Source organism: Stegostoma tigrinum, chromosome 4 (genome assembly GCF_030684315.1).
Source record: "Stegostoma tigrinum isolate sSteTig4 chromosome 4, sSteTig4.hap1, whole genome shotgun sequence".
NCBI lineage: Eukaryota > Metazoa > Chordata > Chondrichthyes > Orectolobiformes > Stegostomatidae > Stegostoma > Stegostoma tigrinum.
The window spans coordinates 98,303,544-98,320,969 of record NC_081357.1 but is presented as its reverse complement, the minus strand read 5'-3'; the positions used below and the strand labels follow the sequence as shown (position 1 = coordinate 98,320,969).

The 17,426-nt window shown below is 42.1% G+C and overlaps 1 protein-coding gene across 3 annotated transcripts in view; it reads left to right on the top strand.

The window, feature by feature from the left end:
* The window catches only part of extl3 (exostosin-like glycosyltransferase 3), a 78,290-nt gene extending 64,660 nt beyond the window's left edge, over nucleotides 1–13,630 (top strand). For all 3 annotated transcript variants that reach the window (XM_048531222.2, XM_059645564.1, XM_048531223.2), the window contains exons 2-6: nucleotides 3,214–5,912; nucleotides 6,612–6,739; nucleotides 6,887–7,031; nucleotides 8,993–9,121; nucleotides 10,748–13,630. In XM_048531222.2, the coding sequence (XP_048387179.1) occupies nucleotides 3,780–5,912; nucleotides 6,612–6,739; nucleotides 6,887–7,031; nucleotides 8,993–9,121; nucleotides 10,748–10,957 (2,745 nt within the window). In that variant the 5' untranslated portion in view covers nucleotides 3,214–3,779 and the 3' untranslated portion in view covers nucleotides 10,958–13,630. The remainder of the gene's footprint in view (nucleotides 1–3,213; nucleotides 5,913–6,611; nucleotides 6,740–6,886; nucleotides 7,032–8,992; nucleotides 9,122–10,747) is intronic.
* Nucleotides 13,631–17,426: the final 3,796 nt, after the last annotated feature.

The window sequence follows — 17,426 nt, the reverse complement described above, 5'->3', positions numbered from 1 at the left end:
TGCATATCCCTGAACCATTTAAAATCCTGTGACCTTACATTAAATCAAAACTGTTCTAATCTTGCAATATACCCCCCCTCCCCCCACCCTTAGATGACATGTCCATCCTGGGCCGCCTCCAGTGCTTGAAAGATGCCACCTGAAGTTTGCAGGATGGTAACTCGTATTCCGCTTGGGAACCCTGCAGCCCAATTGTATCAATGTGGATTTCACAAGCTTCAAAATCTCCCCTCCCACCACTGCATCCCAAAACCATGCCAGCTCATCTCTGCCTCCCTAACCTGTCCTCCCACCTCAAACCCCACCCCCATTTCCTACCTACCAGCCTTATCCCATCTCCTTGACCTGTCAGTCCTCCCTGGACCAACCTGTCTCCTCCCCACCTACAGTCTCACATTTACTGGCTCCATCCCCGCTTCTTTGACCTGGCCTGTCTCCTCTCCTCTATCCATCTTGTAGCCACCTTCTCTTCCCCGCCGCCCCGCAATTTATTTCAGAACCCCCTTCCCCTCCCCCACGTCAGCTTTCCTGCTCCACTGAAGCTGCTTGGCCTACTGTGTTCATCCAGCTCTACACCTTGTTATCTCTGCTCTAATTAAAGGGCTTTATGCATCTCTGATTGTAATTACTCCAATAGCTCCTGTGCCTTCATTTGCTGAGAGCTCCTATGGTCTCAAATTTCTTTCTTTCTCGCTCTCTCTCACGCTCAGTCGCACGCTTGCTCTCTCCCCCTACCCCCCCCTCCACCCTCGCTCTCTCTTCGACCTGTCCCCATTTTTATTTTTCTCCCCCGTCCCATCTCTTTATTCCTCCCCACCCCCCGTCCCATCTCTCTTCTTGCACTTTGTCTCTCTTTCTTGCTATCTCGCACTCGCACTGTCTACCTCCTTTAAGAATGTCCTGTCTTAAAAAAACTGATCAGGTTTGTGGTCATTTTCCCTGTTATTTCTGTTAGGTGTTGGAGCAGAAGTAGACCAATTGGCCCGTTGAACCTGCTCTGCCATTCAATGAGATCATTTCTGATGTGATAATCCTCAACTCCACTCTTTTGCCTTATCCCCATAAACCTTGATTCCTCACTGATTAAAAGTCTCGGCCATGAATGTACTTGATACAGCATTGACAAGCTTCTGGGTTATCAATTCCACAGATACACTCCCCTCTGACAGGGGAAATAAATCATCTTCATCTCTGTCTCTAAGGAGCCACTCTGTTATTATTCCCTCTGGTCCTAAACACTCTCACAAGGGGGAATTAGCCTCTCTGCATCTCACCTGTCCAGGCTCCTAAGGGTCTTACACATTTTAATAAGATCTCCTTGCGTTCTTTGAAATGTCAAGGAATATCAAGCCCAAACTACTCAACCTCTCTTCTTCAGAAAATCCCTCTATACCCAGGATCAGCTTAATGAACCTTCTCTGGATTGCCTCCATTACCAGATAAGGGATCCAAAACTGTTTACAATATTCTAGCTGTGGTCCTACTAATGCCTTATCTATTTTTACACTCCATTCCTTTTTAAAATTAGGGCCCACACAGCCCATTTGCCTTCGCTGCTACTTGCTGAACTTGTGCGTAGCTTTTTGTGATTCATGTATGAGAACTCCCATATCTGTGTTGCAGCTTTCTGCAGTCTTTCCCTATTTAGAAAATAGTCCGCTCCTCTTTTCCGACCAAAGTGCATAACCTCCCATTTTCTCACGTTATGTTCCATCTGCCCACTTCCCCATTTTCCCCACTCCACCTGCTTCTATCCTTTTTGTAAACTCTTTGTGTCACCCTCACTGTTTGACTTTGCAACTATTTTTGTATTATCCACAAACTCGGTGACGCATATTCACTTTCCTCATCCAGTTCATTAATATATATTGTAAATAATTGTGGCCCGAGCACTGATCCTTGTGACACTGCTTGGTTGTCAGGTTGTCATCCTGAAAATGCTCCCTTTACCCCAACTGTTTTCTATTAGTTAGCCAATCCTCAACTTATGCTAATATATTGTCCCCTATATCATGGGCTCCTGGTTGTTACCTCATGTGCAGCACCTTATCAATAGATGAATGTTGGGTAAATACGCTTTTTAATAGAGGAAAAAGTTAGGCAAGTTCGTTTGGTTGCAAATAAATGACGCATTTGAAGAGGAGGTGATGGCCGAGTTCTATTATTGCTGGACTGTTAATCCAGAGACCCAGATCATGTTCTGGGAACCCGGGTTCAAATCCTGCCATGGCAGATTGAGGAATTTAAGTTCAATAAATATCTGGAATTAAGAATCTGATGATGACCATGAATCCACTGTTGATTCTCCGAAAAACCCATCTGGTCATTTAGGGAAGGAAACTGGCCTACATGTGCCTCCAGACCCACAACAATGTTGACTCTTAACTGCTGTCTGGCCAATTAGGGATGGACAGTAAATGCTGTCTAGTGAGCAACATCCTCATCCCATGAATGAACTTGAAGTAATTTGGAACGGGTGATTGTATCCAAAAATATGACCAATTTTAAAAGAAGAGTTGGATAAAGGTATTAAGTAGAGAAAATGCAGCTCTGCACGATTTATTTTATTTTGAATTGCTGATTCTCCAGCGAAACCATGACAACCTGAAAACTTCACTGGAATTGATGTTGGATGAATTGACTTCACTTAAAAACCTTGGCTAGTTTACCGTGCACATTCAAGATCGATTTATACCTAGACACCCCAATGCTAAGCATCAACTGAACCTCTGTGACTTCTATTTAATTCATTTTATGCTGCTTTAATTTTAGATTAATAACAACAATATGAACCTAAGTAGGGTGTTGAACAGAGTATAACTGCCTATATCAAGTAAATTTTGACACAGATACATGAGACGTTAAAACAGATGAACAGAGGTATAGCAAAGTGGTTTTAGGGAGCACAGTAAAGGAGATAAGAAAGGTGAAGGGCGATCGTGTGGTTTAGGATGGGAATTTGGGCTTTTGGAACTGAAAGCCTGGGATGGCAGTGATGGGGGCAGGAAACTTGGAACTGACCAACAGTGTAAAGGATGGGGCTGGAAAAGGTGTAGAGGTGGGAAATGGCCAAGTCATTGAGGAATTTAAGAGTACAGGTGGAGGAGGACTACACTTCATAAGCTCTCAGCCCTGGTAATTTAAAACAAGTGAGATGCTGCTGTTCTCGGTGATTATTATTGAAACTGTTAACCTAAACCTCTTGCATTGCAGGTGGTGATGTTGCTTTTGGATGTTGAAGTCATGTGAGAAGAGAGAGGGAGGGAAAAGACCAGATTACCTGCCACCACCTGCTCGTTGCTGTGGCTGTGGTTCATAGATATCTTATGAAGGTGGAAGGCATATTGGTGACTGCCAGCTCAGGATGCTGATGGCCACTATCGAAGATTACCAGCTTAACAGGCATTTGCCGTGGTTGGTTGAGAACTTCCATCATCATGGCAGTGGTACCTCCAAAGGGTACAGTGAGCTGAAGGCAAATGCTGAATGATTCTGTTTGTTCAGCAACCTCAAGAGGAGAGAGAGACGGAAAAACTTTTTGTTGAACAAAAGAGCGAGAAAATGAAATTTCCGTTCTATTGGTGTTGAGTTGTAAATAGCTTATGGAAAACATCTAAAGCAAAATACACAGTGAGCCTTGCGGCAGTGAATGAGATTAAATTTCCCCGTCATGGCTTCAGATCAAACGTGATTGATTGTGAGAGGGTTTTTCTCCCTCTCCCACTTTTTTTCTTTTAGTTAAGAAAACTTGTTTCCCCCAACTCGAGCCAGTTTATATCATGCTCCGGAACGGAGTTGTTGGGAATGTAGGGCAGCCGTGCATGCTACGATGGTCCAATCGCATCCGGTTGACCTGGCTCAGTTTTACCCTGTTCATCATACTGGTGTTCTTCCCGCTGATTGCCCATTACTACCTGACCACCATCGACAACCTCGATGACTCTGGCCCTCGGATTTTCGAGCCGCGCTCAGGCAATGCCCTGTGTGAGGTCAAGCACGTGCAAGATCTGTGTCGCATTCGGGAATCGGTCAGCGAGGAACTGTTGCAGCTTGAGGCGAAGCGGCAGGAGCTCAACAGCGAAATTGCCAAACTCAACCTGAAGATTGAGTCCTGCAAGAAGAGCATTGAGAATGCCAAGCAGGACCTGCTGCAGCTCAAAAATGTCATCAGCCAAACTGAGCATTCGTACAAGGAACTGGTGGCACAGAACCAGCCAAAGCTCTCGTTGCCAATTCGCTTGTTGCCAGAGAAAGACGAGACCAACTTCCCATTGCCAAAATCCCCCAACAGTTGCCGCTTGCACTCTTGCTTTGATTACTCCCGGTGTCCGCTCACATCAGGATTTCCTGTTTATATCTACCCACTGGATCAGTACCAATTCAGTGCTTTAATTGATCCATTAATCAAACAGGCATTTCTGGCAACTGCTCGAACTAACACCTACATTACAAACAATCCTCATGTTGCCTGTGTCTATGTGGTCTTGATTGGGGAGCTGCAGGGCCCTACAGTACTGAAATTTACTGAGCTTGAAAAGCAATTGCACTCCCTCCCTTATTGGCGGTCAGATGGGCACAATCATCTTCTCATCAACCTGTCTAGGAGATCCCAGACACAGAACATGCTCTACAATGTCAGCACGGGCAGGGCTATGGTTGCCCAGTCTACATTCTATGATATGCAGTATCGTCCTGGCTTTGATCTTATCCCCTCACCGCTCATCCATGCCATGTCCGAACCTAACTTCTTGGAGATACCTCCCCAGGTTCCAGTCAAAAGAAAGTATCTCTTCAGTTTTCAAGGCGAGAAGATCGAGTCGCTCATGTCCAGTTTGCAGGAAGCCCGTTCCTTTGAGGAGGAGATCGAGGGAAATGCTCCAGCCGATTATGATGATAGGATCATTGCTACCTTGAAGGCTGTCCAGGACAGTAAGTTAGACTTGGTTCTTGTAGAGTTCACCTGCAAAAACCAACCTCAGCCTGCCTTGCCTACGGAGTGGGCACTTTGTGGAGAGAGGGATGACAGGTTAGAATTGCTGAAACTTTCCACTTTTGTATTAATTATAACACCAGGGAATAGCCATCTTATTGCTTCCACTGGCTGTTCCATGAGGCTTTTTGAAGCCTTGGAAGTTGGAGCCATCCCAGTAATCCTTGGGGAACATGTGCGGTTACCGTATCATGACACGATACATTGGAGTGAGGCAGCTCTAGTGGTGCCAAAGCCTCGCATAACGGAAGTTCACTTCCTCCTGAGGAGCATCTCTGACAGCGACCTCCTCAACATGAGACATCAAGGTCGTTTCCTATGGGAGACTTACTTTTCCTCCTCGGATAACGTGCTGAGCACCATCCTGTCCACCATGCGAACCAGAATACAAATTCCTGCTGCTCCCATCCCAGAAGAGCCCTCCAAGGAGATCCCTCACAAGACAGGAAAGACTGCAGGCACTGACCCCAACATGGCGGACACTGGAGACCTAGACCTGGGACCCGTTGAGACTGAGCCACCATATGCCTCACCAAAGTACCTGCGAAACTTCACAGTGACCATCCGAGACACTTACAGAGCCTGGAACACTGCCCCGGGACCATTCCATCTTTTTCCGCACACCCCAGTGGACCCCACATTACCCTCTGAAGCCAAGTTCCTTGGGTCCGGGACCGGATTTCGGCCTATAGGTGCAGGAGCTGGAGGCTCTGGGAAAGAGTTCCAAGCTGCACTGGGCGGGAATGTTCCTCGGGAACAGTTTACAGTTGTAATGTTAACCTACGAGCGTGAAGAAGTCCTGATGAACTCTTTGGAGAGACTGAATGGCCTCCCTTACTTGAATAAAGTTGTTGTAGTGTGGAATTCTCCCAAGCCACCATCTGAGGACCTTATATGGCCTGACATTGGAGTGCCCATTGTGGTAAGGATGTTTTCTTTACTATTGTTTACAGCAGTGTTTCAGTTTAAAACTTTTATATTTAGAATGTTAGAATATGACAAAGGACCAAGCCTCCCAGGCCCAAGAAGAATCCTTTTGCAATTGTGCAGATAAATCATCTACTGACATCCAAGGTTACTTGAAGATTTCTTGAATTTTTTTTTGTTACTTTTATGTCTCTGCTGAGTTTGTGATCTACAGCATGAATTAGCACGGAGTTTCAACAATTAACCACGTTCTAGGATTGATTTAATCGTACTTGACTGCATGTTTTCCCATTGGTAGCCCTCCAGTTAAGTCATCATCTGTCTTTGCCTGAGACAGATTTTGGTAGCCCAGCAGTATGACAGCTGCAGTGTTTTGGTAAGAGCAGGTCTGAACTTTGTGCATTTCTTTGGCTACTAAGAGTACCTTAGAGAGGCAAGGTGCATCTTTTTGATAAATCAGCTGGAGTCCAAAAATGGGGAATTTCAAGACAGTAACAGAAGTGTTCATTCTAATAGTCCAAGAATACGTAGAGTGAGACCTTATTGTACGTCAAACCGTTGGTTAATTAAACATGCTGGCTTAGGTCCTTATGTTCAAATTGTTTGATCTGGTGAGTTGTTCTGTTGCTAATCATTCAATTGGGTCTGATTCATAGGTCTAAATATGCCATTGAAATTATTATTTACCCTTCAGGTTGTTCGTACAGAGAAGAATAGTTTAAATAATCGTTTCTTACCCTGGGATACTATTGAAACGGAGGCAATTCTTTCAATTGATGATGATGCTCACCTTCGCCATGATGAAATTATGTTTGGCTTTCGGTGAGTATGTGACAGTTTATAGTCTGCTGGAGCAGAGCAAATAGAAAGCTGAATAGATTTGTTCACGGTCCGTTCTAAACGGTTGGCTTGCATTGGCTTTCTGTACTTCCACGTTGTCTCTGAGATTTCTTTATGCTATCACCACAGGGTTTGGCGGGAGGCCAGAGATCGGATTGTGGGTTTCCCTGGAAGGTACCATGCTTGGGATATGACCCACCAGTCCTGGCTCTACAACTCCAATTATTCCTGTGAACTATCCATGGTGCTGACTGGCGCTGCCTTCTTTCACAAGGTTTGTGTGTGTCATATTGAGATTGTTAATTGTATTTTAATTGTTTGTGATTGGGTGCTGGTGGTGGCTAGGAACTGAGGATTCACTTATGATTCTTTAAAAAGGAACAGATTGAAAATGTGATTGTTAATTGAAGTGATGAGTGTTTTGTAATTAGTAACTCTAAATCTATTGCAAATACGCAGTCTCAAATCAGGCATCTCTGGGAATGGAGCCATGTCAGATTTTGGACTTTACTAGATTTTGAAACACCTGTTACCTAACATTTGCAAACACAGTAGATTCCTGATCTGTGTTTCAGTTGCACATGTTCTGTGAAAAGGCCAATCCATTACTCCATGAATGAGCTGAATCATGAAAAGAGCAGTCCAGGATAGTTGCTGAATGTAAACAATGAATATAAATGGACATGGCAAATTATGTAAATGCTGTAAATTTTGAGCAGTACCCAAAGAGGGAAGTCATTCCGTTTTGAACCATTTTGATTTCTAAACAGCCATATTTTGAAGTACTGTTCCTGTAATTGGCATGTGGATAGATTAAAGCAGTGATGTGGTTCCAGTGGTTTGTTATAGGAGGGAATTCGGGGAAGGAAGACTGTAGAGGTTTAATGTGTATCCATTTTATTCCCTGATCCTCATGAAAATTACTTGTGGAAGATTGATTCATAGCCACTGCTAGTCTTCCACAGGAACAAAAACAGAAATTGCTAGAAAAATTCAACAGGTATGGAGAGAAAGCAGAGTTAACATTTTGGGTCCAGTGACCCTTCTTCAGAACAGATGGTAACTAGGAAAAGGTTGATATATATGTTGTGGGCAGAGTGGTGAGAAAGGGAGGGGTAAACAAGAGGTTGAGATAAAGCAGAGAGAGAGAGAGAAAACACAATGTTCAGTGTCATTTGCAACAGCTGATGATACCTTCCATCGCTTTGTTGATGATTAATAGTAGACTGGGGCAGTAATTGGCCAGGTTGGATTTATATTGTTTTGTGTGTAAAGAATGTACCTGGGCAGCTTTCCACATTGACAAGTTGTTGCCAGTGCTGTAGCTGCTGAAGCAGCTTGGCTATGGGAGTACAAGTGTTCAGTACTTTGCCACAATGTTGTCAGGGCCCACAGTCATTGAAGTGCCTCCAACCTTTTCTTGATATCACATGGGGTGAATCAAATTGGCTGAAGACTGTGGTGCTGGGGTCTATCTGGGGAGACTGAGATGGATTATACACTTGGCGCTTTTGGCGGAAGATTGCTGCAAATGCTTCAGCCTTTTGCACTGTTGTGTAGGTGTCTTCCATCAATGACGAATGGGATATTTGTGAAAGCTCCTCAAGTGAGTTGTTTAATTATCTACCACCATTCATGACTGGATGTGGCAGGACTGCAGAGTTTAGATCTGATCTGTTGTTTGTGGAGTTGCATAGCTTTGTCTATCACTTGCTGCTCATGCCACTTAGCATTCAAGCAGTCCTGTTTGGTAGGTTGACACCTCACATTTAGGTATGCATGGTGCTCCTGCTGGCATGCCCTCCTGCATTCTCCATTAAACCAGGGTTGATCCCCTTGGCTCAATCCCCCTGGCTTGATAATGATGGTTGAGTAGGAGATATGCCAGGCCATGAGGTTGCAGATTGTTTTCGAAGGTAATTCTGCTGCGTTGGTGGACAAAATACCTCATGGTTACCCAGTCTTGAGTTGTTAGATCTGTTTGACATCTGTCCAGTTCAGCATGGTGATACTGCCACGTATGACGGAGGATATTCTCAGTGTGAAGGCAGGACCTTATCTTAACAGGGACTGTGCGGTGGTCACTCTTACCGATACTGTCACGGACAATTACATCTGCAGCCCTACAGATTGTTAAGAATGAGGTCAAATATGTTTGTACCTCTTATTGGTTCCCTCACAACCTGCCACAGACCTTTGTGCAATCTCCCTGAAGGTTTTGTTCTTGTCTTTCAGTACTATGCGTACCTCTACTCCTATATCATGCCGCAGGCCATTCGCGACATGGTGGATGAGTACATTAATTGTGAAGATATTGCCATGAACTTCCTCGTCTCCCACATCACCAGGAAACCACCGATAAAGGTTAGTGCAACCAAGATTGATCTAACTATTTGTTTGATTCAACAAGACTGTCATTGACATGCTACATAAATAAAGTACTTCAATACTCTGTTATAATTGAACAATATTTTAATTTCTTTCATGACGGAGGAATGACCAGAGCAAGGAACTTTAGTAAAGCATTGAATATGGAAGGTGCTGTATGTCTGTGTCTATAAAGGGAATGTTGTTAGGTGCCTTATTATGGGAATTCTGAACTGACTGAAGGAGGATTGATTTATAGTTATGATCATGTGTATATTTTCTATTAATGAAGCTCTAGATTTCACTGCAAAGGACATAATCCAGGCTGACATTCTATAATGTCAGTACAGAGTGAAACTTGTGCTGTTGGCATGGATGATTTTTGAATAAAATGTTAAAATGATCTCACCCTTCAGGTGGATGTAAAGGATCCCAGGGACTATTCAAAGAAGTGTAGCGGAAGTGCTGCTTGGCATTCTGGGACCAATATTTATCCTTCAGCCAATTTCACAGAAGTATAATCGGTCCATTACTAGATTGCTGCTGCTTGCAAATTCTGTTACATTTCTTACGGGAAAAAGTGGCTGTGCTTCCAAAGCATTTCATTGACTGAAAAGTGCTGTGGTTTACACATGAATGTTACTTCTGTCCCTTACTCAGCTTGTGCCGTTATTGTATTATTTATGTTGTATTAGTTCTTTTATAACTAGCCTCCCAAGTTGTATTCTCCATAAACTAGAATTCATCCAAACTTTGTCTATATCCTAACACGTACTGAGCCTTGTTCACCCATCACCCCTGGGTTCACTGACCTGTATAGTTTGTCAGACCAATAGTGCCTTAATTTTAAAACTTCCATTCCTGTGTTCAAGTTTCTCAATGCCTAACCTCATCCTATCTTTGTATGCTCCTCTATCTTTACACCACCTTGAGGTATCTGCATCGTTAATTTTAATCACTCCATCATTGGCAGCCATGCTTTCAGCTGCTAAGCTTTGAAATTCCCTCCACAAGCTGCTCTATTTCCCTTGTCTCTGAAGACTTTGGTGTTTCTTTTCTTTACAGCAAAAGATAGAATTTCCAATCTGTTTTATTTTCCCTTCGCCTTATTTGAGAGTTTAGGCCTTTAACAGAGGGATTTTTAAGGTTTGAGTTGTGCCACCCTTCCGTGGGTGTCATAGGACAAGAAGCCGAGGTTGCAAACGCGCTCCTGACTATTCTATCAGTGGACTTTGGAATAGATTATTCATTCGGACAGTCTTGAGATCAGCTTTTAATGTACTCATCCTGTGCATGCATAATTGTTTTCTTGTCTGGTTCAATCACATAGTTGAATGAAATGAGCTCTGAGGCTGATTGCTGCCTCTAAGAGAACTTATAAAATGGTAGAACACTCCTGCCATACTCAGAGTATTCCATAACCTTATACAGTCTCAAGTAATCCCCGTCTGCTCTTGGAACTTTTTTCTCCCCTGTTCACTCTTTTATAATTCCCCAAACCTGCCTCTACACACCCTATTCTTACCGGAGTTGCGGTCATTTCCAAGCCTTGAGATGAGATCACATTGGGGATGAAGTTTGGGGAAACACTGCTCTAACCTCTCCACATTCTGCACCCACCAGGTCACATCACGCTGGACTTTCCGCTGCCCAGGATGTCCTCAGGCTCTGTCGCATGATGACTCCCACTTCCATGAAAGACATAAATGCATCAACTTCTTTGTGAAGGTCTACGGGTACATGCCGCTGCTGTACACCCAGTTCCGCGTCGACTCGGTCCTGTTCAAAACACGGCTACCACACGACAAGACCAAGTGTTTCAAATTTATCTGAGGGACCTTCTGAATCCCATTTGAGCAGGAAGGGACACCAAAAGTCATTCCATACCATTTTCACCACGAGCACCTAACAGGAAGCAAATCGGACATTATTTCAGAGAAAAATCACCAAATTCTCTTCCTGCATTTTACTGTTAACTAGTAATCATCGGGTTGATTTGATTCTAAATAACCTTCATCATAAAAGACTAGGGAGGATAATGAGCAAAGGATTGCCATTTGGAAAGTGTAACACGATCCTATTCGATATCCCAAAAAGATGTATGGAGGTTGTTTATTGGGCTGGGGGAGTGAATGTGGATCATGGACAGAGATTGCTAGTCAGCTCAGAAATATTTCACCTTCATCACCCTCTACTCCAAACTGTCCTGTTCTCAGTGCATCTTTCTCTTCGGAATTTTTTTGTTTTGTTTAACACATGGGACAGCCTTCATCAGGAATAGACTGAGGCACAATGAGGAGAGAAGGAGATGTGTAAATTGTACTATCATTTCCATCAGCACTTCTCCCAACTTGCCGCTCCCCTCCTCCCTTCCACCCTCATCCATGTCGTGGGGACATCAGTCAGTCACAAGATAAGATGTAGTCCGTATCCTCACTGAAATGATAGTTGTGTCAGTTCACTGCCACACAGACATAACACTGTTTCTTAAAAGTATTAAATATTGGGTTTTATTTACAACATTGTTTTCCTTTTAGTTCTTTTGCCATTTTGTTTATGTCTCAGGGTTCTTTTTGGAATTGCTCATTTTGTATTTTGAAATTAGCCTTTGAAAAGTGACAAGCTGATGCTTTGAGCAGTGGTTGGTGGTTCAAAACGTTTGGGATTTGTCCAAAGGTACAGGCTGGCGGGGGTGTGCAATAGCTCAGTCACCATCTAATAGAACAGCAGAATTTGTTACCAAATTCCCGTTGAATCTGGGAGGTTTGGAAAGACCTGTTCTTCCCTCGTTTGTCATCAAAGCACCAGAGGGTTACAGGTTAACATTTGGAGCAGTCAAGTTCACATCTTGCAGAGCGGAAATGAGATGTGGAGCAGATTTAATCGGATGGGACATTTGGCAAAGAATGCCTCCCCAGAAAACAAGTTGACTTGCATTCCATGAAATCACTGCATATCCGAGCAGGGGCGTTCTTGCTCTGGTTATTACTTGGACATTGATCTGTAGAAGCCTCTTTGAGGAGGAGTATGGACAGTTTTGAAACCATGCTGCCTCAAAAAAAAATCAGAGCATTTTTCCTCTGTTTAGCTGCTTGAAGAACTTGGAGCTCAGCTCATGATATCAGAAGCCTGTGGTGAGTTTATAATATTGCAATCACTTCAGGATACCCAACATCCTTGTATATATCTTTATAATAAAGGTCATTGTATCTATTGTGTAATCCTAGTCTAATGACATCTGAATTACTTAGATTCTGTGTACACATCAAGCCCCGTCCGAAAAATTACTTTACAAATAGTTCCCTGGGTGTAATTGTCCCCAAATTCTAGGGGGTCTGTCTCCACCCCCCCCCCCCTCCCAATATGAACTGGCTCTGATTTTTTGTTAGACTTTGTTTTGACTAAAGCAAAAGAGCTTTTAAATCTCAGAACCCATCCCATTAATGAAGGGCTTATGAAGAAAGGTTCAATAGGCTGGGTCAGTGCCCATTGGAGTTTAGAAAACTGCAAGATGACTCATTGAAATACTTAAGATCCCAACGGGTCTTGAAACCAAGAGCAAATTTCCTCTAGTGAGGAGATTAGAACAAGTCAGTTTGAGAATAAGATACCTCCCTTTAAGGTGGGGATGAGGGTTATTTTTTCAGTCATTTGTATATGAAATTCTCTTCCTCAGAAAGCAATGGTGGCTGGGTCATTGAATTTACTGAAGGCAGATTGGAGTGTTACAGGGGAACAGATAGGCTAGTGGAGACCACAAACAGATCAGCTATGATCGTATTGAATGGTGGAGTAGGCTCTTAAGCCTTTCTTTCTGTATTGTTTCAAGACTTGTGTGTTTCTTGATTTCTGGCTTTTTTGGCATCTTGGAATTGAAAGATGTGTCAATTCCATTTTTTTCCCACTCTGCAATAGAGTTGATTATTTGTACCTTAGTGAACACATCCATAACTTTTGACATATCATGTTTAGCTTGAGGTCCTGTACCCTAAATGATAGCTGTTTAAATTGGAATCTTCAGAACCTCAATATTCCACAGTTGGAGCTAGTCCAAGCCAACCATTCTGCACCATCAGACTCCAGTCCCAGATTTGTAAAATTTCAAAGAACTTCATATCTAACTAAATTAAAACCTGATAGCTCTGAGTATTTAATCTGCATCATAATTTATGCACTGGGTGAATACACAATCAGTTGATTGCAGTGGATCAAAGTCTTGTTTATGTGAAATTGAGAAGAGTGGGAAAGTTAAGATTGGAAAAAACCTTGCTTGCTCTAATATCGTTGGCTGAAGGATGATTGTAAATTATTTAGATTTCATACCAGAGCTTTGACCATGTTGTGGGCTATACACTTGTTAACATTATTGACTCGGTGTGCGGCATACTAAGCAAAACCAGGATTTATACAATCGACATCCTATAAAAATGTGACAAGTCTTAAAAAGGTGCTCGTTTTTTGATTACACCAAATACAAGAATCACTCTTTGAAGTGGTTAATCAGTCAACAAATATTGCATTCATCTGATTTACCACAAAATCAAAAATGTAATTAAAATTAGGAACACACAGGAAACAGCATCTGGTCTTCCCAGCCTATCTCAAAATTGTGATCGTTCATCCTCCACTGCCTACTCCAACTGGAGTTTTGTGATCTCTTTGAGGTAGGGAAAAAGAAGTTGAACTGAGGCTGATTGGGGTAAAAAGGTAGAAAATTTATTCTTAGGCAATAGAAACTAGTCCCAGAAATCGCTGTTGCTGTGATTTATGTAACCAGACAAACCTATTGTATGAGTTGATCTGCACTTCATAGATAAGTGTGTCTAACTCTTGATTGAAGGAATTCAGTCCATCTTCAGCACACAAGATTTCTATTCCAGAGTTGCATGGCTCACTGAAAAAAAGAACAATTGCATAACATTCAGTATGGATCTGCAACTACATGATTTGTAAGTACCATCCCTGGCCCTTCCTAAAACAACCTAAATATATTTTCTACACAAGCACACTTAGCCCCTTCATTATCTACAAAGCTTCATCAGAGACCACCTATATAAAGCAAGTCTTGGACACACATTGATCTGAATCACGAAGAGGTTGTTGCCAAGTGATGGATTCTGATGAACATTTCTTTTCATGCCTTATTTCCAGTTCCAGCTGAAAACTTATCCAAATTATACTGCATCTACCATTGATTTGCCCACTTACCCAACTTATCAAGCTGATGCTGAAGGATCTCTATATCTTCATCACACTTCACCCTCCCAACTTGGTATCATCTGCAAACTTGGTGATGTTATGTTTTGTTTCCTCATTCAAATTAATGTTTTGTGAAAAGTTAATTACCCTATCAATTTGAAAATGACCCATTAATTCCTACTTTGTTTCCTGTCTGCCAACGAGCTTCCTCATCCCATCTCAATGCACTTTAATCTTACACATTAATCTCTTATGTGGGACTTCTGTCAAACAAATTCCAAATATACTACATTGACTGGCACCCCAGGTCAACTCTATTAGTTACATCTTCAGAATTTGAACAGATTTGCCAAGCGTGATTTCCCCTTCAGAAAGCCTACTGTTGTTAGGCTCAAGTTCGAATTTCCAGTTTTCTCTTTACCTCCCTTATTGAATATTGGAGTGACATTAACCACCCTCCAGTCTGCAGGGACTGTTCCAGAGTCTATAGAATCCTAGAAGATGACCACCAATGCATCCACTATTTCCAGAGCTACTTCCTTAAGTGCTCATTTCAGCCTGCTCCAGTGTTCCCCCAGCATCACAGTTGCCAGTCTTCAGCCAATTCAGTTCACTCCAGAATGATATCAAGGAACCTCTGGAGGCACAGCAATGGCTATGGGCCCTGACATAAGACTGGAGACTTACACTCCAGATCTTGTCGCACCTCAAACCTTTTCCAGTACAATTATGTGGGCATACACCCAACATTGTGGAAAATTACCTAGGTACACAAAGGAGGACAAATTACTGGCCAATTACTGCCCCAACCAGATAAAAGAAAGATTCCACGTGGATGCTGGAAATCTGAAAGGAAAAGAAAAAATGCTGGAGCAACTCAGCAAGTCTGGCAGCATCTGTAGAGAGAAACAGTTGACATTGAATTTGATATTAAAAATTGTCACATTGGAATCAAAACATTTAACACAATTTCTCTCCTCTTAGATCTGCTGTATCTGTCCAGCATGTTGTCCTTATTTATTACCATCCCATCATTCTACCCTATTCATCAGTTACAGTGACAGCAAGTGTAAGCAACAATGCTATCAAGCAGTACTTAGCAATAACCTTTTCACAGATACCTAATTTAAGTTCTTTCAGAGACACTTAGCTCCTACCTTCGTAACAGCCTTTGTTTACATATGGATAAAAGAGCCGAATTTCAGAGGTGAGTGAGAGTGACTGTCCTTGACATCAAGGCTGCATTTCACAAAGTGTGACATCACTGAGCAAAATTGCAGTCAATGGGAACTGGTGAAAGCTCTCGCTGATTGAAATCATGCCTGGCACATAGAAAGATGGTTGTGATAGACAGTCATCTTGGAGCCAAGACATCTCTGAAGGAGTTCCTCAGGGTATTTACCTAGGCCTAACCATCTTCAGCTGTTCATCAATAATCAGTAACATTCCCTCCATCATTAACCAACATCCCATTTCTGATCTAATGATTGCACAATGCCCAGCAACATTCGTGGACTGCTTCAGTATCTGAGGAGCCAACTTTAAATGCAGCAGTATCCAAATTGGGGCTGACAAGTGACAAGTAACATTTGTGCCACCCAAATGCATGGAAATGGTCATTTCCAACAAGACAATCTAACCACTGCCCCTTGACTTTCAATGGCAATACTACCACAGCCTTACTCTTAACATCTTGGGAGTTATCACTGACCAGAAACTAACCTGCATTAGCCAAGTAAGTATTATGTCTACAAAAGCAGAACAGAGGCTAGGAATCCTTAACTTCAGCTTCTCAGATAGACTGAACAATTTTGGTCCATGTGGAATACAGTAGTCTGAAATGAAATCTCAGAGGTCTATAAAACATTTAAAGAGCTTGATGGCCTCATTTGGTGGATTGTTCCAGTTCAACAGTTTGCTGGGGATGACAGAAAACAACTTTAAACTAAGGAAAAGTAGACAATGATGGGTGGTTCTTTATAAGATACTGAACTTCTGAAACACATTACTGGTTTGATATGGCCACTGCTAACTCTGTACCACTATATTCTTAATTCCTTATTATCTCAAAAAGCTATTCTTTTTTGTATACTCAGTCTCTAGCAAAATTCAAACAGAGTTTGTTGGTAGATAGAATTCCCAAGATTTGTCATTGTTTCAGTGAAGACATGTCCCAATTCTAAATGGCCAATAACCAATATTGAGACTGTGCATACATAGTTATAAAAATTTGCCATCCAGATTAGACAGCCTCCCAATATCTACCCTGCTAAGTCCTTTTAGAATATTATATATTTCAATTCTGTCATCTTTCAAACTCCTAAACTGCAGGGAGTAAGGGCCTTAATCCCTTCACACCAATCCTTCCATCCCTGGAAAAAGTTTAATTAGCCTTCATTACATTCCTAGAGGCAATAAGATCGCTTCTTGGGAGGGCTGTTATAGCACAGTGGTCGTATCTCTATCTCTGAAAAAGGAGGCCTCAGTTCAAGTCCCAATTACCTAGAGATGTGCAATAACATTTCTGTGACAGGTAGATTAGAAAATACCTATTCCCTTTGGGTAAGGAAAGGCACAACTGCACACAGTATTCCATATATGATTTCATTAAGCCCTATATAAATTTTAGTAAGACCAAACCTTTTGTAATAAATGTGCTTTAATTGCTTTGTCACTGAACATTAACTTCATAATTCTGGCTGAATGTGAACATTTCCTAGTATTGCAATGTTTCGAAGATATTCAGTTTTCTGTTTGAAATAACTTTACATCTTACACCATATTTCAACTGCCACATTATTGCCCACTTGCCTCTTCTGTTTATATTCAATTGCATTCTTCTCAAAGCTTACTTTCAAATTTAGTTTTGAATAATAAGCACACTTGGGTATATTCTTGGTACACTTAATTAATGTTAGCTGTGTATATCTGAGGCTCAAGCACTCCGTATAAAGCAAGGCATAACTAATTGGCCAACCCAACAATTATCTTTAGGGGTACATAAAATGGCAGCTTTGTCAGTGATGCTTACATCTCAGAAAACAAAGAATAATTTTATTCCTACTATTTTGTTTTTCCTTTGTTACACCTCACCAGGTTTTGT